Source organism: Mus musculus, chromosome 18, assembly GCF_000001635.26.
Source record: "Mus musculus strain C57BL/6J chromosome 18, GRCm38.p6 C57BL/6J".
Lineage (NCBI taxonomy): Eukaryota > Metazoa > Chordata > Mammalia > Rodentia > Muridae > Mus > Mus musculus.
The window spans coordinates 88,994,604-89,019,853 of NC_000084.6; the positions used below are offsets into that span (position 1 = coordinate 88,994,604).

Genomic DNA, 25,250 nt, shown 5'->3' on the forward strand with positions numbered 1-25,250 from the left:
CTGTAGCTCACTGAGAAGCATCCTTTTTGGTCTCATGACTCACTGCTTCCAAGTTACCAAGCACTTAGCATTGAGTGGCCAGTGTTCTTAGTCTGCAGGTTTTCCATAGCTGTGTTTATGTGTCCTGTGTTGGGGTGAGACCGCCAAAGTGAGCTGTCATTGTTCTGCTGTACTATCTGATGGAAGCTATTCTTCTAAGAACCAGGTAGTTTGGAGAGCATGTCAGCATACCTAGAATACATTTTGGTCTATATTGTCATGACTTGACAAGTCAGTTTCTGTATGCTTTATATCATTCTTTTATATCTTACATTTAATTTTCAGTATAAAAGATACAGTTTCCTGGTTAAGTGGTAAGTTACATGGAAATTTATAATGGTAAAATATTTCTTTTTTAAACAACCTTACTACCTGAGAAGAAAGTTGACATAATTTTACAATTTTTTTTTTTGGTTAGTTGGTTTCTGTTTTATTATTTAATAAACATTTGGATCGTTTAAGAATATTTCTATTAAATTACTTCCTCTACCCCATTATATTTGCCATTGTATTTAGCACATACTAAGCTTGGTACACATTTGAAGCAAGGTCCACATGTATCTTTGCTCCAATTTGGAGAATTAGGTAGTGGAAACTGGGAGGAATTTATAACCCTCTGAACTTTTGTGTTTTATTGTTTTTGATATTCTTGGTTAGGATTTCTCATTAAATTCTGGTGGCTTCCCTATACAATGTCAATGCACCTTCTGTTCCTTTGCACGTTCTGTTATCACAAGATGTTGGCTGTTTTTGCTTCGAGGAGTAAATTTTCGTGTCGGTTTGTTAATGGTAGTATTTGTTCTCAATGACACTTGTATATTTACATGCAGAATTGATTGTTTTGTTTAGTTTTGTCTTGTTTGAATGCTTTCAGAAAGAGAAACTGCTCCAAGTGTTGGGGTCCCTTGGAGAAACCATGTGCTACCGTAAAACCAGTTTTAGCATGGAGCAAGCCGAGGCTGTACTCGTGCACCACAGAATGGCCTTTGTCAGCATCTCACTGTTCACAGTTCGACTGTTGCAACTTCTTCTCCCTGTTGAAAAGGTAAGGGAGAGCAGGCTGGGTGCTTAAAATTTACTGAAAGATTTAAGTAAGTGGCTATTTAATGGTGTAAAGGTGTGTTTGCTTTAGAATGTTTTCAAAATGTATATGGAATAGCACTGCGTCCTGCAAGGCTTGACCTTGGAAACCTGACTAGTGTGAAGAGAGAGTGAAGAACCAGGACACAGACTGATGTATAGAAAAGCTGTAGTCATTTAGGCCATTTGCTGTGATGTAGACACACCATGACTGCAGCAACCAATAAACTAAGTGTATTTATTTTATACATTTGTATCAAGGAGGTAGGTTTATTGTATACAGCTGAACAAGGAGGTAGATATAGCTAATCTTGATTGGAGGTCTTTGTCTTAGTTACTGTTCTATAGTTGTGAAGAGACATCATGACCAAGGCAGCTTAAACAAGAAAGCAGTTAATCTGGGGCTTGCTTACAGTTTCAGAGGGGGAGTCAATGACTGTTATGGTAGAGAGTATGGCAGCAGGCAGGCATGGCAATGGAGAAGTAGCTGAGAGCTTATATCTGATCCACCAGCAGCAGTCAGAGAGACAGAGACAAACAGAGAAACAGAGACAGATAGATAGATGGAGAGATAGACAGACTGAATTTGACTTGGCATGGCATTTTGAAATCTTTGCACCCCACCCCCAGAGGCACACTTCCTTCTACAAGGCCACACCTTCTTATCTTTCCTAAACAGTCCACCAACCTGGATCTATAAGTATATGAGCTTCTGGGGACCATTCTCATTCCTATCACCACAGTCTCTGTAAGGGAGCAATCTCAGGTTGTAGTCATACTGGAAGAGGAAACCATGCTTGATAAGTTCTGGATACATTGCACCAGATCAGAGGAAGGCTTTGCAAGTTCTCTTTGAGTTTCCCCTGGAAAAGGCTTTGCCAGTCTCAGTGTAGTTGAGGCACTGGGGTCCTAGACATGGCTCCGCTCCTGTCAATAATAAATATTCAGGAAGTTATCTGCCCCTCACACATTTGCCCAAGGCTTCCTCCATTTCTCACAACTCCCTCTTTTTTGCTTCTTAAATGCTTTTGATGCAGCTTGACTTCTGGTTCAGTGGCACTTCTGTGTGATCTCAAACCAGGCCTCTGGCCTGGGTGATTGATTATCTTGCTAGATACTAGATCCTTCCCTTCCAGCAGGCCCCTTCTCAGGGCTGCTTGCAAGAGCCCTACTACTAACAGCTGCTGCTGGCTTTGTCCACCAAGAGGAAAGACCAGCACTGTTTCCTGAGGTAGTTCCCAGCCTGGAGGCATATGCCTCCTCTGATCCTAGCCTCAAAGACAAGGGCCTAGGGTGGGGAGGAGATTGGCTGGGTTGTCCTGCTTTATCTCAAGGTCAAGAGTAGCTTGCTGTTGCCAGAGATCAAGCCTGAGCACAAGAGAGCCCACTGCCTCTGACTACTTCTGTACCTGGGAAAGGAAGTCCTAAACATAGATCTTGGTAGGTTAGCTGGAAGCCCAGGGACTATTTCAGTGTAGGAAGAGCAACAGTGACTACAAAGTGTTTCACTACACCAAACTCAAATTCGTGGAATTCTGAAATCCCTAAAGAAGCCTGATAGTTTGGGAGATGAATATAACCCATTTGGACAGCTCGCTCATAAGGAGAACACTGCCAGCAAAAACTCGTTCAGAGTCTAAAGTACAAATAGAGCTGCTTCTTTCTTGCTTCTGCCTGTTCCATATTTTACTCCTAGCACTTAGACATGCACTTCCTTTCTCTGCTTCTACCATCCTCCTTCTTTCTCTTTCTTTACATTCTTCTCTCTGACCTGCACAAATCCATCCTGGAAACCTGTTGGGGTGATAAAGGAATGAAGATAGGACAGCTACATGTATAGATAAGCTGGAGACATGACACCAAGAGCCACTTGGAAACTCAATGTGAGGAGGCATGTTTATTGTATATAGCTGAAAAAGGAGGGTTGTTTAGCTGGTCTGGGTGTGATGTCTCTCTGTGGGGATGCAGTCTTAGCCTGTAGTCATCTGAGAGGAAGCTGTGTTTGCTATTTCCTGCACAATAGTCAATCTTTCCTAAATATGCTTACTTGGAACTGAAGAAGGTTTTGCTAGTTCTCTGAGCCTGGCTGGGAAGACTGCCATTCTCATGGGTCTGTGCCCCTGTCAACAATAGACATTCCTTCAGGATTTCATCCCCTTATTTACTCATGTCTTCCCTGTTCCCCACAGTGTAGTAAATTTAAGAGAGATGTAGCACCTTGAACAATTTTGGCAAATCATTTGATAGAAATGAATTTTTACTTTTGCATATGTTAAATCTATTTGAGCTTTCTACAGTCATATGTATATTTCTTCATTTGTTTACCTAATCAATAATTAATTCATTCATAGTAGTTGGCTAGTAGTATTAGAAACTGGATATAGGACTGAATTAGAACTTGTCTCATAGAACTTAATCTCTTCTAAAGCTTACTATTATCTAATATATGTATTTACATTCTTGACTTGTGTGATTTCATTAAAAAATTTTAATTTGTTTTAGGTGTGAGTGTTTTATCTGTATGTATATATGAGCACCATGTGTGTGTATCTGGTACCCATGGAGGTCAGCAGAGGATATCAGATTCCCTGAAGTAGGAGGTACATATAGTTATGAGCTGTTCAGGTACTAGGAAATGAGCCTTGGTCCTCTGCAAGAACAAGTGCTCTGGACCAGTGAGCCATGTCTTCACCTCCTGGCTTCATTTCTTTTTTTTTTTAAAAGATTTATTTATTTATTATATGTAAGTACACTGTAGCTGTCTTCAGACACACCAGAAGAGGCCGTCAGATCTCATTACGGGTGGTTGTGAGCCACCATGTGGTTGCTGGGATTTGAACTCAGAACCTTTGGAAGAGCAGTCAGTGCTCATACCCATTGAGCCATCTTGCCAGCCCCTGGTTTCATTTCTTTAATAAGTTTGGGTTTACGTGAAGGGCAGTCAGTGGTCATGTCTTTGATTCTAATTCCTTTTGCCTTATCAGTTTTACTTCTACTAAGCATGCAGCAGGCCTTTTAAATACCTCATGTATATAGACACAGACATACACATATGCATAAACTATATAATTGTTAGACCTTTAAATTGAATGGATGTCATTACAGATACACCCATGTTCTCATCTCTGCAAGCAAGGAGCATAGCTCTTGATGCTTATTCCTGGCAAGGTCATCTACTGTTTCTTTACAGATAGATAGAGTTTGTTACTTACCCTTATTTCCCCAATTCCTTGGCATATGTAAAACACAGTATTCAGCCTTTCGGAAATTATATCCTGGTTAGCATTTGCTAAGTGTCATCTATTTTCTCTTGCTTGACATTTCAAAACAGGCAAGCAGTGCCTTAGCATGCAGGTGTTGATCAAGTTGGTCTTTTAGTAATGTTCTATTTTTTACACATGCTGTACTTTCAGTTGCATGCTATATACCTTGATACCTTCAGTGATGTATTTATTTATTTATTTATTTATTTATTTTGGTCACACATATATCTTGAAGATTTTCTTTCATTTCCACCTTTTATCAGCAGTATAATTAGCTGGTATTTTATTTTATCAGCTTACCAAAAGAATTTTAAAAAATTGTATGTTTGGTAGTGTACTGGCTAGTTTTGTGTCAACTTGACACAGGCTGGAGTTATCACAGAGAAAAGAGCTTCAGTTGGGAAAATGCTTCCAAGAGATCCAGCTGGAAGGCATTTTCTCAATTAGTGATCAAGGGGGGGAGGGCCCCTTGTGGGTGGGACCATCACTGGGCTGGTAATCTTGGGTTCTATAAGAGAGCAGGCTGAGCAAGCCAGTAGAAGCAAGCCAGTAAAGAACATCCCTCCATGGCCTCTGTATCAGCCCCTCTTCCTGCCCTGTGTGAATTCCAGTCCTGACTTCCTTTGGTGATCAACAGCAATGTGGACATATAAGCTGAATAAACCCTTTCCTCCCCAACTTGCTTCTTGGTCATGATGTTTGTGCAGGAATAAAAACCCTGACTAAGACAGGTAGTATGAAGTATCCTGATATTTAGAAGTTAGAAAGATGACTCAGGGCTTAAAAATGCTTACTTCTTTTATAGCAGAGTTGAGTTGGCTTCCCAGCTCCCATGTTGGGCAACTCACAAGCATCTATAACTTCAACTCAAAGGGATATGACTCTATGGGTACCCACATGTGTGTGTGCACTTATGTTTGCACACACAAACACACATGAGTAAAAATAAAATCTTAAAAACATCCAGTTAACTTGTATGGTTAATATTTGATACTTGGATGTTTGTTTTAGTGTCTAAGCTATATTGATGGTTTGAGCTAATTATGTGTGTTCAAGTTTTAGTATTTTTTTTTATGTCTTTTGAAAGTTCTTTACGTGATTGACATATTTCTTTACAAAGCTACTTTTCTACCCTTGATATTATTCTTCTGGTCTAGTTTTTAGTGCTTTTGTGAAATCTACTTTGCTATTTTACCCAATCCTTTCTTTTTAAAGTTTTTTTTAAAATTTGGAATATAAAATAAGCTCTTAGAGAACACTTTAATATACAAAGAAGAGTAGCAATTTATTTATGACTTCAAATTAGCTTGAGTTTTTTCATAATCAAATTGAGATTATCTACAAAAATGTGTTTTTATGATTTATTATTATCTAATACACATTTTTTACTTAATTTGGTATTTCATAAATTTTAATGGATACTAATATTTTACCATAAAAATGTTCCATAATTTATAAAGGATTTCTTCTGGAAATTAAGTTGAGGATATTTTTTTTTTAAGTTTTAGGGAGTAATACTATGCCAAGTATTTACTCATAGTTTAGATCATGTCTGTATTGCAATACTGGATCAAAATGAGCATTTAAAGCATAATTTTATTATAGGTATATTAAAAATATCTTGCAGTTCTGCAAGTTTTATCATTTTTACTGGCTAATAGGTGAGAAGAATTGGACATGCAAAATATAATTGTGATCTTATGTGGGAAAATTGTTAAAAAAAAGTACTTTTGAGAAGTTGAAAAATGAAATATAAATGTTGCTTTTATTCTCCAGGATAATTGTCCTTTCAGAGGCTTACTGCTGAATAAGCTCACCTTTTCTAGTTCTTTCTGAACTCTAGCTGAGTGGTTCAACTCAACTCTTCTGGCTTAAACTAAGCTGACTATTTCAATCTGTGTTTTTCTTTGCTTCTCATTGAATTGCTCTGCTTGGCCTCAAACTGAATCTCTTAATTTATTTGAATCTTTTGGTTCCTTCTTATTTTCTGGCTTCAACTGCCTCTGCTGACCTGCACTGAATGTCATGAACTCACAAATGAACTCAACTCCACTGCACTGCATTGCACTCACTGCACTGTCTCCCAGCTACCCCCCTCACCCCCTCTTTCTCTCTCCTGCTGCTGCTCTTAAATACCTTCTCTTTCCTGTGCTGTCTTTTTGAAAGTTGGGCGTATCCTATCTGTGACTCATTCTGTCAAATCTTCCTCTAATTCTGTCCCTCAATTAGATGTCACTTTCAAACATGGCCTTCTTCCTTCTGCAAGTGCAGTGGAGTTGTTGAGTCCATTTGTGAGTTCACAACATTCAATGCAGGTCAGCAGAGGCAGTTGAAGCCACAGAATAAGAAGGAGCCAAAAGATTCAAATAAATTGAGAGATTCAGTTTGAGGCCAAGCAGAGCAATTTGGTGAGAATTTTATCTTAAATTTATGTACCGAGAGTATGTTTTTATTCCAGCTTGATCACATAGTCCTAGGTCTTTGGATGTGATCCTTTGCCAGAGCAGCCATGTTGATGGATTAAAATTCCTCTACACTGGTTGTACCTAGAGCTAGTATTTCTTCTATTTATGGCTAAACACTACTTCTGAAATTATGCACTAATTCAGTAATGATAGCTTAATTAGGCCATTTAAAATATTTCTCTAAATTTGACTGTTAATGGTAAAATGTCACACATCATTCATGTACAGGTATTCTATAGTGTAGTTATTATTAAATCAGTTGGCCTACTTAAATGAGAGTGTATCAGTTATGCATTAAAGATATTCTTAGTGGGCAACCAGTATGTATCAATATTCCATTTGGAAATGAAAAAAAAGCAGCATCCTCTTGGATTAGTGTTCCCGAGTGAGTCTAAATTTGAACTCTCCATTGTGTCCTCTGCCTGTTTGTGATTTGTAGTTACTGGCCTATTATCTGTCACCTCTCTGTTGTGTGTGCCGGTACCTTTTGCCTGTGAGTTGTGCCTGTGTCTGTGTCAGATGTCTGCATTTGTGCATGTGTGTGTCTATGTCTGATGTTTGTCATGATTATTCTATAAAAGGCTTTTTTCTTTATTTATTGAACAGTAAAATAAACAATATCAGAAAGGAATAAGAATTTATTACAAGAGAATAAGTTACTGACCCCGAATAGCACTTGACACTGCAAACAGTTGTTATCAATAAACACAGGTTATTTCTAATACCTATAATGAATATTTATTTTAAGGCTACATTTCAACATATTGGTTGCTTTCATCAAATGATTATCATAGTGTACATATGCACGTGCATAAACAAACACACACACACACACACACCATTCTGGGTCAGGAGAATGCAAAAGTATGTAATTTAAGACTAAAACTCATTTAGCTTACCTTGTACAAGCTGATTGCATGAAAAGTGCAGGGCATAGTAAGGTTGGTTATACTTGTTCAAAGCAGGTTAAACTTAAACAGGCTGAGTAGGACGGCATGTTGAGTATGCAGTCTTAAATTTTCTCAAGGCACATCATGCACTTGATGGCAAAATCTCTAAAAGTTTAGTTTCTTTGGAGTCAAGAGACATTCTTAGAAAATTGTATCACCACAGAAGGCATAGGAGAGATCTTAACAGATCTACAGTAGAGAACTACTTTCTGTGCTCTTTTATTACCCTTAGTTATTAACCATCTTTAGTTTTATTTCTAGAATTTTGTGGAGAATATAGTCTCAATTCTATTTTCTATTGATATTTAAGAGCTGCAATGTATTGCGAGGACATTTTGGAGAAAATTAAGTTTTAAACTTAAAACATACATTTTGCATTGTGAAAAATTAAAATGTAGAATCCTAGGGACTGACCTTGGCCCTCATGAACTATCACAAATCTATATGAAATATCATCTATCTATCTCACAAATATAACTATTTGTGATTCTTAAAGCCATCTACTTGTCTACTTTCCTCAGATTAATGTTTCTAGACAAGATCTATCACCTGAACTGAAAACTTGTGCATGTATGTTTGTAGACTGTGTGTATGTATAGTGTGTGTATAATATGTCCAGTGTTCTTTTGTTGTTTTGTTAACTTTGAACAAAGATAATTTTTCATTGTTCTTTTTTTCTGAAGATAAATCAGTATCTGTAACTTTTTAGTAGTACATTTAGTAGATCAGTTTTAGGCATTGTAGGAAATTGTGGTTAATGTATTTATAGGCTACTTGGTTATATTTGCTTCAATTAATGAAGTATTTTAAAATGGCATCTTAACAGAAATACTCTTCCACTGCTCTTTTCTCCATTGTGTTGAAATGTGAGGTTTTGCCGCCCTCTGCCTGTGAGGAGACATCAACAATTGGAAGGCAATGTGAGCCATGTTCAAGGGGTTTTCCTTTGCAATTGATTGTTTTTTTTTGTTTTTTGATTTTTGATTGAAAATAACTTTGTAGAGTATTCATATTTGGTTAAAATGTTAGTAATCTCATGAAAATACTTTTGATTGGTAGTGAACTGATTGAGAAATAAAATGAAGCTTATTTTACTTGGGTAAATATTTAGGAGGTGTAGGGGAAGAGTTGAAAATACTAGCCTGAACCAGAAGAAGCAGAACCCAAGATCCAAGTGTATTCTAAGAATATACTTGCATGCAGAAGTAAAAGCAAGGAGGACTTCATACTCCAAGTCTCTGGTGTTTAATGATGTATGTAAGGTCTATTATTGTTGGTGCTGACTGAATGATTCAGATCAGTGCATTTTGTAGTGTGAAAACAGATCTCCTAGAGATCTTGATAATCCTATCTTCCATATTCTGATTCATCAGGGTAGGGCCCAAGGAGATGAATTTCTTGTCCTTGACACCTTCTATTGCTGGAGACAAAGGGCCTTGTGCTTGCTAGCAAACACTCTACTATTGAGTTAAATTCCCAACCCAGAGGCCTCCTTTCTATCAAATTCTTAGATAATACTGTGCCATGCAAGAATTAAATTTAGGATCTTAGAATAATGTTTTGAGTTGTTGATATAATAGAGTTTCAGATACAAATATGCATAGTGAAAATGTCAAATTCTTCTTTGAGGGAAAAGGGGAAAGGAAGGAAATGAATATTTATCAAGTACTAGATACTCTGTTCTCTGCTTAATGCTGAATTCAAACCCAGTTATTTTTCTCACTAGAGTTAGGCATTGACCTTTCAAACCAATGAAGGGGCCTTTTCATCCCATTTTGTTTCTACTCAGAAACTAGACCATAAACCATTTGCTCCAGCAGCAGATCCCAAAGTCCTGGAACAAGACAATAAAATTCCCCACTTGTGGAACAGCCTAATGATAGCCACATGAATGGGAGATAATCTTATCTTAGAACGGGCTAATCTCTGCAGGAACTGCTCACTTCTTGGTTGAAGTCCTGGGAAGAGAAAGGGAGGGAGGCCTGTCTCTGCTCTTTGTTCTCAGCACTTATACATCTTTCAGAGGGCATGACCACATGGTAAAAATTATACCACAAGTTTGCACATAAATTCAGGTCATAAATTGGATAAAAGGTTTACAACAGAGGATGTCTACATGCGTATCTACTAAGAGTAATTATCTGGCTAAACATTCATCATTTGTTACTGGCAGTACAGGTTCATGGTGAGTTAAAGACCACAACTAAGTTATCCTTGAAATTTTGTATAGATAAACCTAGTCAATATTTTATCTTCTGTCCTTGCACCTATAGTAAATCCTTAGTTCCGTTTTTATGACCTTTGGCTAATGGTTTTTACAACCTTTTGGAATGTGCTCTAGGTTATAGATGGCTGCTTGCTATCTCAGAAGTAATTAACTAGTGACACTTGAAGACTGGCAGAATTCTCATTGCAGTTTTTGACATCAGAAAGGATTTAATAGGAGTCCCATTAGTGTCTTTGTCTAGGTCACCATTTTGAAGTGGTGGTGATCCCTGCATGCTGGTTATTTCTGCAGATTAAACGCTTTTTTTTTTTTTTTTGCATACTATTTGAGTCTGGGGTCTTCCTTCAGTGATTTCAAACCCTAACACTAAATTGTAGTTACCATGGAGTTAGACCCTCTAGGTTATATTATTTCAGTACTGTGTGTCCAAGTCTCCTTTACTTGTTTTATTTTCCTTAGTCTTTCAAATGTAGAAGACTGACCTCATGAAATACCTCTCTTTATGTGATCTTTAAATATGATTTATTTGCTTATGATCCCAGGTTGTATGTTTACAGGCAAGGCATTCACATGTATCATGTTTCATGTCAAATATATGTTGTATATCTCTAGTGTTCCATTTCAGTACCTTCATTTGGATAGTGGTATCTCTAACTCTCTACCTCAGACCTAATTCTTTGCTTCATAAGTGTTTTCTCCCCATAGTCTTTGTTATTTTAGTAAATAGTATCTTCATTTTCCACATGTTAATTTTTTACGTAAAAGGTTCTAGTCCTTAAGTATAGTTTCTCCAGTGTTAAGTACCTGAGTTGAACCCAATGTCCTGTTTGGTCTGTGTAATTGCAGTGAACTCTTCCTTAATCTCTCTCTTTTTACCTTTGTTTTACTCTGTATTCTCTGCAGACTAGTCAGACTAATGCTTGCTTGTATTCTGCCAAGGGCTTCTATCTGTGAGCAAATCCTTAAGAAAGATCAAAGTCTTAATTGATCTGATTCTTCTTTCCCTATTTCCATCCCTCAGCACTATTTATAATGACCTATTTGGAGCTTCTCTCTCTCTCTCTCTCTCTCTCTCTCTCTCTCTCTCTCTCTCTCTGTCTCTGTCTCTGTCTCTGTCTCTCTCCCCCTCTCCCCACCCTCCTTTTTTTCTTTCTTTCTTTCTTTCTTTCTTTTTCTTTTTCTTTTTCTTTTTCTTTTTCTTTTTCTTTTTCTTTTTCTTTTCTTTTTTTTTTTGTGACTGCTTTCCTTCTGGATATCCATGTTTCCTGACTGGTCCAGGTTATCAAGGACCAGTCTCAGCTTGGAGATGGTGTCTAGGAACAGCAAAAAGAATGACTTGAAGTCAAATTGTGGGTCCAAGCTGGCAGCCTAGGTTCTGCTGAGGTGGCTTTTCAGACTCTGCTTGCTCTCTCTCTCTTTCTCTCTCTGCCCCCCCCCCCCAATGTGTTCTGCTCTGCTCTAGACAGCTTTTTCTTGCTATTCTAAAAACTCTCTGGTAGAGACAGTTCTCTCTGCTAGTTAAAATTCTAAAAGCTATATAGATAAGATAGCTTATGGCTTTTCTGACCAAGTCAGGAAAGCTGCTATAAAAAATTATTGGATCTTATGACCAAGTCAGAAATCCTGTTAAGAAATAGTTCTTGAAAAGCTGTGTTGCTCTCCAGAAATCTCTAGACAGTTCTGTAGAGAATAAAAATCTAAAAGAGAACTGCTATCTTTTTTTGCTAGCTCATTTCCTGCAGACCAAAAGCCCATTTTTTTTTATTTATATACCAATTCAGTTATTTATTCCAGGTTTCCCTTATTTTCTTTATTTTTAATTAATTTTATTTATTTTACTTTACATCCCAGTATCAGGACCCCTCTCCCCTTCAGTACCACCCTCACACAGTTTTTCCTCCAATTCCTTTCTTCACCTACTTATACACTATACCCTCCAACCCACCACATCAATTTACTGCAGTATAAGGTACAAATCGTCCCAGTTAGGGGAATGGGATCTGCAGGCAGCCAGGCAACAGATTCAGGAACAGTCCCTGTTACATATGTGTAGGGTGTCTAGGTCCATCCTGTGCTTGCTCTTTGGTTGGTGGTAGGTTTTTGACTGTTGCATTGATATTATTGACTTTCAGTTTACGTCCTATAATAATAATTATTTTTGTAAAACATTGGTTCTCCCATTAAGTTTTAGATGATTACATTTGTTCCATGATTCTTTTATTTAGAGCATTTCTGGAGACTGTTTTGCCATTGCAAACTTCCTATTCATTACATTCTCATTTATTTATTTATTTTTGATTTTTGATTAGATGTTTTCATTACGTACATTGCAAATTTTATCCCCTTTCCTCATTTCCCCTCCGAAAATTCCCCTATCCCATCCCTCCTCCCTCACTAACCCACCCTCTCCTGCTTCACTGTTCTGGCATTCCCCTACACTGGGGCATCAAGCCTTCATAAGACCAAGGGCCTCTTCTCCCAGTGATGTCCCACAAGTCCATCCTCTGTTACATATGTGGTTGGAGACAGGGGTCCTTCCATGTGTACCCTTTGGTTGGTGTTTAGTCCCTGGGAGTTCTGGGGGGGTATTGGTTGGTTCATATTGTTGTTCCTCCTATGGGTCTACAAACCCCGTCAGCTCCTTGGGTCCTTTTTCTAGCTTCTCCATTAGGGACCCTGTGCTCAGTCCAATGGATGGCTGTGAGCATGGATTCATTAACATGAACAGGGAGGACATTACCTCAGAGGAATGTGAAAATATGAACATTATTATATAAACAATCCTTACTCCCACAGCAGCCATGGACACTCGTGGAGGCTCACATTGTGCCCTCTCAGGGGTAGGAGCTATGTCACCATGTCATTCTATCCCTACTTGGGCCAGGCTCTGCATCAGGTCATTTATTGTATAGGAGCATCATGTAAGAGGAAGCCTTCATTGAAGAACTGCCTCCATCAGAGTGGCCTATGGGCAAGTCTGAGGTGGCATTTTCTTGACAGATAATTGTGTGGGAGAGCCTAGTAAGTGGACCATGCTATCTTTGGGCAGGTGGTCCTGAGGTGTAAAGGAATGAAACTGAGCAAGGCGCAGAAATCGAGCTATTAAGTAAGATTTCTTGTTGGTTTCTGCTTCAGTTCCTGCCTTCAGGTTCTTGCCTTGAGTTCCTGTCTGGGTTTTCTTTGGTGATGAATATAACTGGTAAGCCAAACAAACCCATTCCTTCCTAAATTAGATTTCATCATGGTGTTTATCACAGCAATAGAATGTAAACTAGGAAACTCTGATGTCACCTTACAGAGATACTTTATTGTTTTAAAGTAGTAGCACTTCCGTTATCCATGCCATATAATGTTTCTTTATCTTTCTTATCCTGATTTATTTTTTTATTAGTACTTCTAGCCACATCTGACATCTTGTGAATGTAGTATTTACTTTCTTCCTTCTTTAGTGGAATGTCAGCTTCCAATGAAGCAGAGATTTTGTTTTGCTTTCTGCTGTGTCCTCAGGATCTGGTATAGTGCCTGGCACACAGAGCTGCAGAGGGGAGGTTCAGTTAATATTTGTTGAATGATTTGTAGGTGAGCAGATATATAGTTTTTCCTCTTTCTTTTTCTTTTTTTTTCCATTTTTTATTAGGTATTTAGCTCATTTACATTTCTAATCCCTCTTTCTTTTTCAATAAGAAAATTACTAACAGTGAGGGTCTCATGACTTTCTAATAGCTGCTCTTTTACATGTCTTAGTTTTTCAGTGGTTTTAACTTAAAATTTGATTTCTTTATCTTTTTTGATCTTTACTGGCAACTCTTTTAAGGGCATTATTGCTTAACTGATTTATATCTTAATATTAGACTTTCAGGCAGTTGATGATTATTGTTAAAATAGGATGTCAATGAAATAAGTCATTACTTTCAGAAATAAAGACAATATTTCAGTCATACTATTAAGCCTGTTGAATGATTTTCTTTAACTTTGACTAAACTACATTTTATTTTTTAATTAATATGTAGAATCTTACCAGGGAACTATAATAATTAGAATTAGTTCTAGTTTTAGATTCATTGACTTTGATTATAAAATATATTTTAATGTAAAACAATAGAATAGGTCTGCCTTCTGTAAGTTTTCTGAAATGATTGGAAATGTTATGTTGAATTCCATCTTAAAAGGAGAACACAAATCAATTTCTGCTCAAATAAATTAAGTTGGAATTGAATTAGTGTTATACTGTTTCATGTGTAGTTATTAATCCCTGCATTGCATGCTTATATATGTCAGAGAAAAAGTTTCTGTCCTCAGGAGTGTGTTGGCTTCATTCTTTACTTCATAGAAGTGGTGTAATTCTGGGTATAAGAGGACAAAAGTAACCAATCTCCCAGACTGGGACAAGGAGGCCATATTTGGACTTGAGACATTTTGGGCAGAGAGAAATTGAATTGAAGAAAACATGATATGTTGATGTGATGGAAAATACAACTTTCTTGTGAAAAAAATCCATAGATTTTTGATAGAGAATTAATAAGATAGGCTCAACTAACATTATAGTATACAGTTTGTTTTTTTTTTAAACAAATATTAGAAAATATTAACTTAATATTTTTTTTCTTCATCAAGGCGAGTGAGTTTTTGCCAGAGTCCATGTCAGCAGCATTATTTTTTGTCTCCTTGGACATGCCTATTTCTTTGGAATATCCAGAGATTCATGACACAGTTGTGGCTTATTTGGAACAGCTGGATTCTGAAAATTACAGCATTTATAAGCGAACTGCAGAGGCTGTTTATTCAATTGAATGCACCTGTAACTTCCTATCTGATGTGGGGAAAGAGGTAAAATATTTTAAAAATAATCTCTTAAATCTTTTTCCTGAAGTGTTTAGAAAATCTAACTTACAGAGTTCCAACTGATAGATATACAACAAGTGAATTGGTTGTTGATATGTGATAAAAATATCATACATTTTGACTGGAGTAGTCTCTAGTCTGATTAAAATAGAGATATAATTTGTACAAAGGTAACACAGAGACATTAGGGTTCTGAATAGTGTATTCTCATAGAATTAGCCGTTTTCGAAACATAACTCTTCTGTCTTCCACATAAGAGCAAGTACTTGTATCAATGTCTTACATTTTGGGAACTGAGTGATGACTGATTAATCAGAATTATGAGAGGTATGTTAATGCATACTTAGAGACTCGTAGATAAAATTTTGTTTTAATCTTTTATGACATTTACTACATGTCTTCATGAAGAATCTGATATTTTGTAGCTGTTAATTACAGTCTTGAGTTATGATTTGTAAGATAGTGGGTATCTTGAGAGATAGTATTGAAGCAGTAATTATTACCATTTATCTCATTTAAACTTACTATTGAAATATAACATATTATACTGAAAGGCTAGTGGATCCCAGAGATGGGTTCCAGAGATGGCAATGCCTTGAGTAGAGGTATATGTAGCGTCTGAGAATATCAAAATGGGCCCTGAAGAGTAAGCACACAATTCTTATTTTCTTTTGAAGTATCGCTGAACTTCATGTTTATAATTTTTCTTTATTCACTATACATGTTTTCTTTTTCAATTTGCTCTGTTAACACATTCCCCCATGCTGAGGATAGAAGCTCAGGCCTCTTACTTGTTAGGTAAGCACTTCACTGCTAAAGCTGAACTAAGCCTCCAGCCCTTTTGTTGACTTGAGTTTAGTTTGTAGTCCTGGTGGGCCTTATACTTGACCCCCCCCCCCTTGACCTTCCTCAGTACCTGGGATGAAGGCCTGAGCTACTTGGCCTGGCCAATGCTTTTGTCACTTCTTGATGCCACTGGCTTCCAGTTTCTTCTTTTATAATTTTAAATTGCATCTTTAAGTATAATATTTATAATTTTTTGTGCATTCTGGAGTCTTTTGACTGTGCATATATAGATGCCTTCTTGTTTCAAGAGCTTGTTAGGATGGTAGGTATCAAAATACACCAATCTTTTAGTCACAGAAGTCACAGGTGAGCAAAGGAAACCCAAATAAGGGACAGTCTTAGGTGACATTTCACTAGGATTTCCCCCACACTGCCTTCTGGGTTGATATTTTTAGATTGATTTGTTAGAAAGTGGACTTAAACAAATGTGAACAGGGTCTCTGAATGGTTTAATTTCCTGAAAGTACTTAGTTAACTATGAGAATTTTATCCAATATGAATTTTATATTTCCTATCCTTTTTCTTTTTTATTGCAGGGAGAAAAGAATCTTCTAGAATTAGTGGAGCTGGCAGACCAAGCCTTGCGTAGCTTTTCCTATCATCAGCATTCTCCCCTAATAAAGGAAATCATCTGCATCTGTTCAAAGATGTAATATTTCCTTTTTAAGTGTTGACAATATTAATATAGGGCAGTGTGTGTCCATGTGTGGGCATTGGATGTGGAGCATGTATGTACAAACTTTGGAGTAATAAGCATGAACATGGGTGTGTAAACTTAGGAGTAATATAAATGAAGCTAGGGGCTGGAGAGATGGCTCAGTGATTAAGAGCACTGGTGCTCTTCCAGAGGACCCAGGTTCAATTTCTAGAACCCACAAGACAGCACACAACTACCTGTAACTCCTATTCCAGGGGATCTGACACCCTCACACAGACCTATGCAGTCAAAACACCAATGTACAAAAAATAAAAATACGTAATAAAAATATATATAAATGGAACATACCTTACACATTTTCTATTTTAATTTAAATCACTTTATGGGTCTCACTATTAAATTGTATTAGTTCATTAAATTGTATAGCTAGCTGCATTAAACTAGTTAGCTGCTTTATTCCAGAGGTAATTTTTTTTCTTTTTTTTCTTTTATTTTTTTTTATTAGATATTTTCTTCATTCACATTTCCAATGCTATCCCAAAAGTCCCCTATACCCTCCCCCTGCTCTGCTCCCCTACCCACTCACTCCTACGTCTTGGCCCTGGCTTTCCCTTGTACTGGGGCGTATAAAGTTTGCTAGACCAAGGGGCCTCTCTTCCAAATGCTACATATGCAGCTAGAGACACGAGCTCTGTGGGTACTGGTTAGTTCATATTGTTGTTCCACCTATACGTTTGCAGACCCCTTCAGCTCTTGGGTACTTTCTCTAGCTCCTCCAATGGGGGCCTGGAGTTCCATCCTATAGATGACTGTGAGCATCCACTTCTGTATATGCCAGGCACTGGCAAAGCCTCATATGAGACAGCTATATCAGCTAAATCTTGCTGGCATATGCAATAGTGTCTGCGTTTGGTGACTGATTATGGGATGGACCCCCGGGTGGGGCAGTCTCTGGATGGTCCATCCTTTTGTCCTAGCTCCAAACTTTGTCCCAGAGGCAATTTAACAGTGTCATGCCCATAGTAAAAATGAGTAGTTCCTGGATTTGTGTGCATTTGTAGCCGTGTTTGTCAACTACTTACTTAGTTATTAGTTATTAATAGTCAGACGTGCTGATTCACACTTACAGGCCTAGTGCTCAGGAAACAGAAGCAGGAGACTCACTAGTACTTAAAGTCAGCACTCACTGCCTAGTAAGACCCAATCTCAAAAAAAAAAAACAAAAAACAAAAAAAACCAAAAATTAAAGTTGACAGAAATAATTACCTAAGTTTAAGATTTCTTTTTATAAGTTTTATAAAATTATTAATTTTCTTAAGTGGATTTTTAGAAAGCATTATGCACTAGTTATTTTATATTAAGATATTGGGACAGATTCCTATAATAAATTCCATAATATGACAAACTAACTTTTGAGTTTTAGTTTTATTTACTTTTTTACTAATATGCATGTCTGTGTAATATGAGTGCACATACCACGGTGTGTGAAGCCAGGAGGACTGTTTTGGGGAGTAGATTCACTCCGTCTGTAGGAGGACCTGGGAGTTGAACTCAGGTCATCAGATTTGTGTAACAAGTACCTCTATCCATGGAGCCATTTCACTGGATTATTTTTTAATAACAATTTTACTTATTTATTATTTTTTGAATGAGTTCTCACTATGCAGCTTTGGCTAGCCTGGAACTTCCTATGTCGAGGGTGGAACTTAGTGATACGCCTACCCCTGTTCCCTGAGTGCTGGACTTGGAGGCATGTGTCACCATGCCTGGCTGCAAGAGTGAGTTTTTAAGGATGCTTTCTTTTTGTATAATTTTTTTCTCTATCCCTTTGGAGAGAATTATTTCTTTTTGCCTGAGTTCATGCCAGTCTAGTTTATTCAAGATAGATGTCATTCAAAGGAACTAGAGTAGGAGGGGATCTTTTCCAACATGCTTTGTAGTCCTTTGCTTAGTAACTTGCTGACCTCGTCTGTCTTGGCCGTTTTTCCTTTTTTCCAGCTGGAAATCTGCACAGGCTAGTCCATTACTCCAGGGAGAGAGTCAGAAGGTGTTTCTCCATATGCTGTCTCACCCATTGCCACAGGTGAAGGTGGAGACTTACCAGTGCTGCCTGGAGATTGTAAAGGTGGAATTTTTCTTCTGCTATTTTTGTGTTAGCTCTAAGAACTGTATTCCATAAATAGATGGTAGTCATTAGTCAGCTCTGGGAAGGTTGCACTATAAATCTAACAACTTCAGTGAGTCTGTTTGGGTGTGTCAAGTGTTTGTGTTCTGCCATTCTTACTTCTGATCTGTTTTCACAACAATAAAAATACCGCAGTGACAGACATCTATCTCAGCTACTCTTGCTGTAGGTGACTCTTTCCGTCCATGTAGAATATATGTTTACTGGAGACTCATGCCTTTGTAAATAAAACGTATTATTGCTTGGTTTGTCTGCATAAAGTATAGTTTCATATTATATATATATATATATATATATATATATATATTTTTTTTTTTTTTTGCCCAATGTTTGGTTTTTCTGAAGCATGTGAGATCTATTTAGTTAATTCATCTTTACTGTTTTAAGTTGGGATTTACTTCCTTTTGCTTAATGATGAATTTAGGTTGAATCTCCTTTTTTACCAAACCACGGTTGTCAATTCTGAGTGTTAGGATTTTTAATCCATGGTGCTCAGATGGCACTATGGCCATCTGAGATGATTTTTAAAGCTGTAATTTGGGTAGTACCATTTAGGAGATGGCCATAGAAGGCTTATAGAAGGAATTATTACATTTATGGATGAATAAATGGAAGCTCAGAATTGTGTGTGTCTTAAGGAAGTGACAGCTATTTTTCTTCATTAAGATTGAAGCCTTAGCTCTCAAGAGTTTGGAGTACTTATTTGTAGCATTAAGTTAATAGTTAAAAAAATTATATGCATATAAGTCTGTGAGATCACATGTATGTATTTTGACCTGTGAATTGTTGCTAGTTGTAAGAAGAGAGTAATTTGCAGTATAAAAGAAATTGAGTTTAGGTTTGTGACTCAGTATTCCGTGTGCTTCCACTTATTGGATTTACATACTCTTAATATTTCTGATCACTATTTTTCTCTCTCACATTGAACAGGTTCTAGGAAAACATTTTCCCTTATAATTGAGAAAGGGTTTATGTTTCTTTCTTTTGTATGCTTCACATATTCTCACTACACACCACTCTCGCCTTCCTTCCCTCTCTCCTTTTCTTTCCTTCCTTCCTTTTTTTTTTTTTTAATTTGAATTTTGTTTTTCCTTCTCAAGCTTCAGTAAATCAAGTCACACATTAGGTTAGAGTTTTAGCGTTTTGTCATGTCTTTTATATCTGTTGACTTTGAAAGTTATGATTGTGTTTTTTATTTCTGAAGACTACTCATTGAACATTACATAGCCCATATAGACTTGAACAGTTGGGTAGAAAAATCTTACTAGATAAATAACCTTTTAATGATGTGAAAACTAACAGTGGAAACAAATTACAAACAGAAGAAAGAGTACTCTTAGAAATACTGTTTACTAATTTCAAAATATTTGTATTATTTTACAGGAATGTTTAGGTGTCCAAAATGTCACTAAACCTGTGTCTTCACTTTGTAGTGGAATTCATTTTCTGCTTCATCCAAAAGTTCTGTATGAAATCTCTGCATTTGGTATTCAAGAATCCAAAAATGAGGTATAATATGTTTAAAAATATGAACAAAAGATTACTCTACCAAGTCAAAGAAATGCTCTAATAAAATTGAACAGCTTGGTGAGAACAAGGAACATGTGCAGTTGGTGTATTCGTTCAGTTCTATTATTATTTATATAAAAAGATGTTAAAGAAGATGAGTGAATCAAAATACAGAATGCGCTTGATCTCATCAAATCAGATCAACATTTTACTTATGGTTATCTTTTATATGTAGGGAGCTACAGAATAGTTGTTATTTCAGATTTATTGATGGGGGTAAAGTAATAGAAATTAGTAAGGGAGCAAATTCATTAGTACCAGAACATTGATGATATATGGAGAGAGGAACACTTTAAGAAAGAGAAGTTGATTTTTCACCTTTTCAGATTTTATAAACAGGTCTGTGAGGGGACCTGGTGGGACATCTCATAGCTTGGCTGTGTCTCTTGTTGAGCAGGTGAATGCTGCTGCCAAGGCCATTCTGCTGTATCTGCTTCAGGGACGATTGATGATGACAGCTCTGACCTGGAACAAGTTTATCGAATCTCTCGCTCCTGTCATTCCAGTGCTACAGGTACTCTGTGCAATTCATTTTTTATGATGCCATTTATCTTTGGCTGTCTGTCTGTGATTTAAAAGAATGCAAACAGCAGAACTGTCATATCGTGAGAAAAATGAAGTGGCACTGTGAAGGCACTGGGGATAAGTGAGCAGGAAGTGTGTGGCTATCTTGTTCCTGGCAGAAGGTTAAACAGGGATAGCGAATTTGCCTGTGTATGCTTTACATAGCGGGGTGGGAGGTCAGAAAGTATTGACTGTGCAAAATATAGTTCAACCTTTTGTAAAGACTTTGAGTCAAAGCCAGTAGTCCTTGTTAAACAGACATTGCATAATTAGCTTGCCTCATGAATTCTATTTGTGCATGTATTTAATTAGAGTAAAGTTTGAATAATGAGCTTGTAAGTACAAGACTTTCTTAAGCAGTCCTTTTTGGCATTGAATGAGGAAAGTTTAGGATTCCATTTCCCTTGGATGGAAAGGTAGAGAGCTAGAACCCACAAACTTATTTATTTTAATTAATTTTATTTATGTGTATATGTGTGTTTGTATGAGTGTATGCCATGTATGTGTGGGTATGCATGGAGACTGGAAAGAGGTGCCAGATCACCTGGAATTAAAGTGATAGTTCGTTATGAGCTGCCTGATGTGAGTGCTAGGAACTTCAGTGGGAAGTATTCATTACAGCTGAACCATATCTCTAGTCCCAGGTTTATTTGTTTGGTTCTAAGTACATAATTATCTTTATCTTTAGAAACTGAACAACTGTCAAATTACTATAAAATATATTGTTTCCATGGTCAAAAGTTCACATTCAAAAATGTAATTGTTTTGTATGTATTAAATACAATCCTATTTAAGTGTGTTAATGTGTGATAAGATACTCGGGTGTGAAAAATATCATTGGGGTTCTTAAGGTTCAGGTGGTTTGCCCAAGAAAGGAATAATCTGCAGCCCGGCCACTTGAAAGAAAGGATCAGAGTGTAGGGAAAGCTCTTGCCAAGTGCCATGAAGAAAAATGGCTTTTATCTATCTTTCCCTTCCACATTTTCCTTTCCAGTTTTATTTTGTTGCTATAACAAGCATCATGACTGAAAGCAACTTAAGGGAGGGAAGGGTTATGGCTAACACTTCCAGGTTCCAGCCCAACATCAAGGATAAGCCAGGGCAGGAACTCAAGCAGAAACCATGTAGGGCTGCAGCTGTGTGGCTCACTCTGGGTAGCTCATGCTCAGACTCAGCTGTGTAGGGCTAGTGCTACCCACAGTGGACTGGGCCCTCCTGCATCAGTTAACAATCGAGACGATCCCCACACACACACCCACAGGCAAATGTGGTCTATGTGGTCCTTTGATTCAGGCTTTCTTCTCTGATGACTCCAGGTTGTGTCAAGTTCTCAGTTAAAGCTTTTATGACATCTGAGAATGAGCTTCAGAAACGTTCTCTACCCTCACTGTTATGTGATCTACATTGCATTGTGTTACTTGATATAAAAATTATGTAGAAGAAATAGCTGTAATTCACTGGACACAGACTACAGCTTCCTATGGATGATGGTTATGTGTTTCCAATGGACACAGGTTTTAGCCCTTGAAGCTCACTGGTGCAGTTTTCCATATGGAGTTCCTATAGCTCTCCTTTGTTCTGTTTGAAGAGGGCTAAAGAACTGTCAACTGTCTCAAGTATGGAGGTGCTACTGCTCAGATCTTGGAAGACAGACATATCAGCATATTTTCCTTAAAATATTTTAAATTTTATTTTACTTTTAATTCAGTTTTATTTCAGCTCCTAATCTCATGTATGCTATTTTCAAAAGAGGCTCTGTTATTCAATTGACTTGAAAGGAATTAATGAATTGGCATGACATGCCTGTATAGTTACTATTATTTTTCAGGTTGAAAACTTAATATGAGTGAAGCTAAATGATAATTTCTCTTACAAAACAATTCTTAGGGCTACGCTGATACAGAAGATCCCTTAGGCAACTGCATTCTCCTTCTAAGCAAAGTGAGCTCTGAGGCAGGAGAAGGCGCTCTCCCCTGCACTGCCCGGCTGAAGTCTGTGCTACGGCTTTTGCTAGTAAAAAAACCTTCGTGAGTACAATGTAATCTTTTGAATTAAAAAAAAAATAATGGAAGCATCCTAGGAGAATGTAGTAAATACATGAATCTGAAACAGAACTAAAGACCGGAAGGAAGGTGGCTTCGTGTCATTTTGCTGGAGAACCAATCCATGTGTAAAAGTGAGCGTGCAAAGTTCTAAGATGCTTTCCTGGGGTGCTTTAATCTTATTTAGTTTGTGATGTTACTTGTGAAAGCTAAAAGGAGCCCTTTTCTTGACCATCATTGGTGTGAATATCATCTTTTTCTTCCCCTCTTATTCAGTGGAACACTGTTCCTTTATGTAGTTAACAGTGGATACATTTCGCCTCACTGAGAAGAGGAAAGTTTAAAGTCAAGTAGTGATGAAGAGAATTCAAGAATATAGGAGGAACAGTCTTTTTGATTTAACTAATTTATTTTAAAATTTTTATATATTTTTATTTTATATGTATGGGTGTTTTGTCTGTACATATTTCTCTGTACCTCACCTGTGCCTGGTGTTAGTCAGATCCCTTGGTACTGGAGTTAGGATGGTTGTGAGTCACTGTGTGGATTCTAGCAAGTGAACACCAGTCCTCTGTAAGAACAGCAAGTGCTCTTACCTGTTGAGCCATTTCTCTAGCCTGAGAAATCTATAAAAACTATTTTATTCATTTTTAATGAGGGGTATATACATTTATTTATCTATTGGTTGGTGCCCATGGAGTCCAGAGAGATACTGGATCCCTTTAGAGCTGGAGTTAAAGGCAGTTGTGAGCTGCCTGGCTTGAGTGCTGGAATCAAACTGTGTCCTATGGAACTCTTAACCTGTGCCCTGTGTGCTTTTAAACTCTGACCCCTTGTCTAGTCACAGACATTTTCTTGAGAATAGATAATTTTGTTTTCCCCAGATGGTAAAGAAGTATGTGGAATAAAGCACTAAATGAATGAACGGAATTCTCCTCGGGGACTGGCTTCTTCGAGTATGCCAGTCCCTGGGAAGCACTAGCATTTATTGTTTTAGTACTGTACTCTTTCTCTTAACCAGCACCTGCATCTGATGAGGCAACATACAAGTATATTTGTTATTTTCTTACGTAGATTGTGTTAGTTATTTTTGTTTATGCTCTGATAGAATACCTAACAAAAGCAACTATTTTTGCCTCACAGCTTAAGGTTACAGTCTCAGTTTTATAGAGGGGGAGGTATGTATGACATCAGGAGCTTGGAGCAGCTGACCACATATGTAGTCAGCAAGGAGAGACAGAAGAATGCTTAGCTTAATTTCTTTTTATCACATCCATATCCACAGCTCATGGGATGATACCATTCACAGTTAGGCTGGGGGCCTTCCCACCTTAGTAAAACCTTTTTTGGACATACCTTCATAAACATGCTAGAGATGTTTCTGTGGTGATTCTAAATTTAGGCAAGTTGACAGTGAAGATTAAGAAACATCACAGGGCCCAAGATCTCTAGTAAGCAAAGACTCAACAGATCCATGAACAAGGTCTGAACTCTTTCTGAGTAAGAACTCACCATAGTTTAACTTAGTCATTTTCTTCATTGGTTAATTCTATATTATCCCATCTATAAACTCAGTGAAGCTGGGAACCCTGTCTACTGATTAATTTTATATCATTACAGAGTATATAAGTATAATTGAAAAAGTAGATAAATATTAGGATAATTGGATTCTGGCAGCCAATACTAAACCTAAAAACATAGCAAGTTTATATATTATAAAGGAACATATGTAAAATCATGGTTTATTTTTCTCATCTCTGGCTTTTTTGTGGAGCTTTGAAACTCTCCCACAATCCCAGCTTCTGCATAGATATCTTAGCTTTAGAAGAAAGGAACAAGCAACAGCATTAGGTAAATGTATAAACCTTTCTTTCCTTCCTTTCTTTCTCTTCTTTCTTAGTTACTTTTCTCTAAGTATGGCAATACACCATGACTGAGGCAACTTATAAAAGAAAGCATTTAATTTGGCATTCATGATTCCAGAGGTTAGAAACCATGATGATTTTGGTGTTGAGTCTGGCAGTAGACAGGCAGTTGTCCTAAAGAGGCAGATGAGAGTTTACATGTGATCTACAACTATGAGGCTAGGTGGGGTGAGGGTAATATGTCACTCCCAGTGACACAACTCCTCTAACAAGACCACACCTCCTAATCTTTCCCAAATAGTTCCGCCTGTTACAGACCAAGTATTCATTAATCTTTGGGGGTCATAACCATTTAAACCACCACATTCTACTCGATGGCCCCTATACGCTTTGTATCCATATAAAATGCATTTAGTTTAACTTCAAGAATCCCCAAACACTGCCACCAAATGTAGGCCATGCACTCAAATATATGAGCCTATGGGAATCATTCTTCAAATCACCATGTCTCGCAGGTTTATTTTTAGACTGGCTTTATCACTATGATGCAGGGACAACTCAAACTCTTGTGTTTAATAGATCCTTTCTTACATCCGTGGGCCATAAGTTAGGGGCCACAGATCTGACATGGAGATTAACCTGTGAAGTTGACTGT

General features: G+C 37.3%; 1 protein-coding gene across 7 annotated transcripts in view; it reads left to right on the top strand.

The window, feature by feature from the left end:
- The window catches only part of Rttn (rotatin), a 159,279-nt gene that overhangs the window by 22,868 nt on the left and 111,161 nt on the right, over positions 1-25,250 (top strand). For 6 of the 7 annotated variants that reach the window (XR_386368.3, XR_001782364.1, XR_001782365.2 and 3 more), the window contains 7 exons: positions 914-1,084; positions 14,639-14,851; positions 16,249-16,361; positions 18,369-18,495; positions 19,939-20,064; positions 20,522-20,638; positions 22,576-22,715. Coding sequence is in view for 3 of the 7 variants with exons in the window: in XM_030250463.1 (XP_030106323.1) it covers positions 914-1,084; positions 14,639-14,851; positions 16,249-16,361; positions 18,369-18,495; positions 19,939-20,064; positions 20,522-20,638; positions 22,576-22,715 (1,007 nt within the window). In the remaining 4 variants the exon portion in view is untranslated. Of the gene's footprint in view, positions 1-913; positions 1,085-14,638; positions 14,852-16,248; positions 16,362-16,843; positions 18,149-18,368; positions 18,496-19,938; positions 20,065-20,521; positions 20,639-22,575; positions 22,716-25,250 lie in introns of those variants that run through there. The other variant, XM_011247080.3, reaches the window with a different exon arrangement.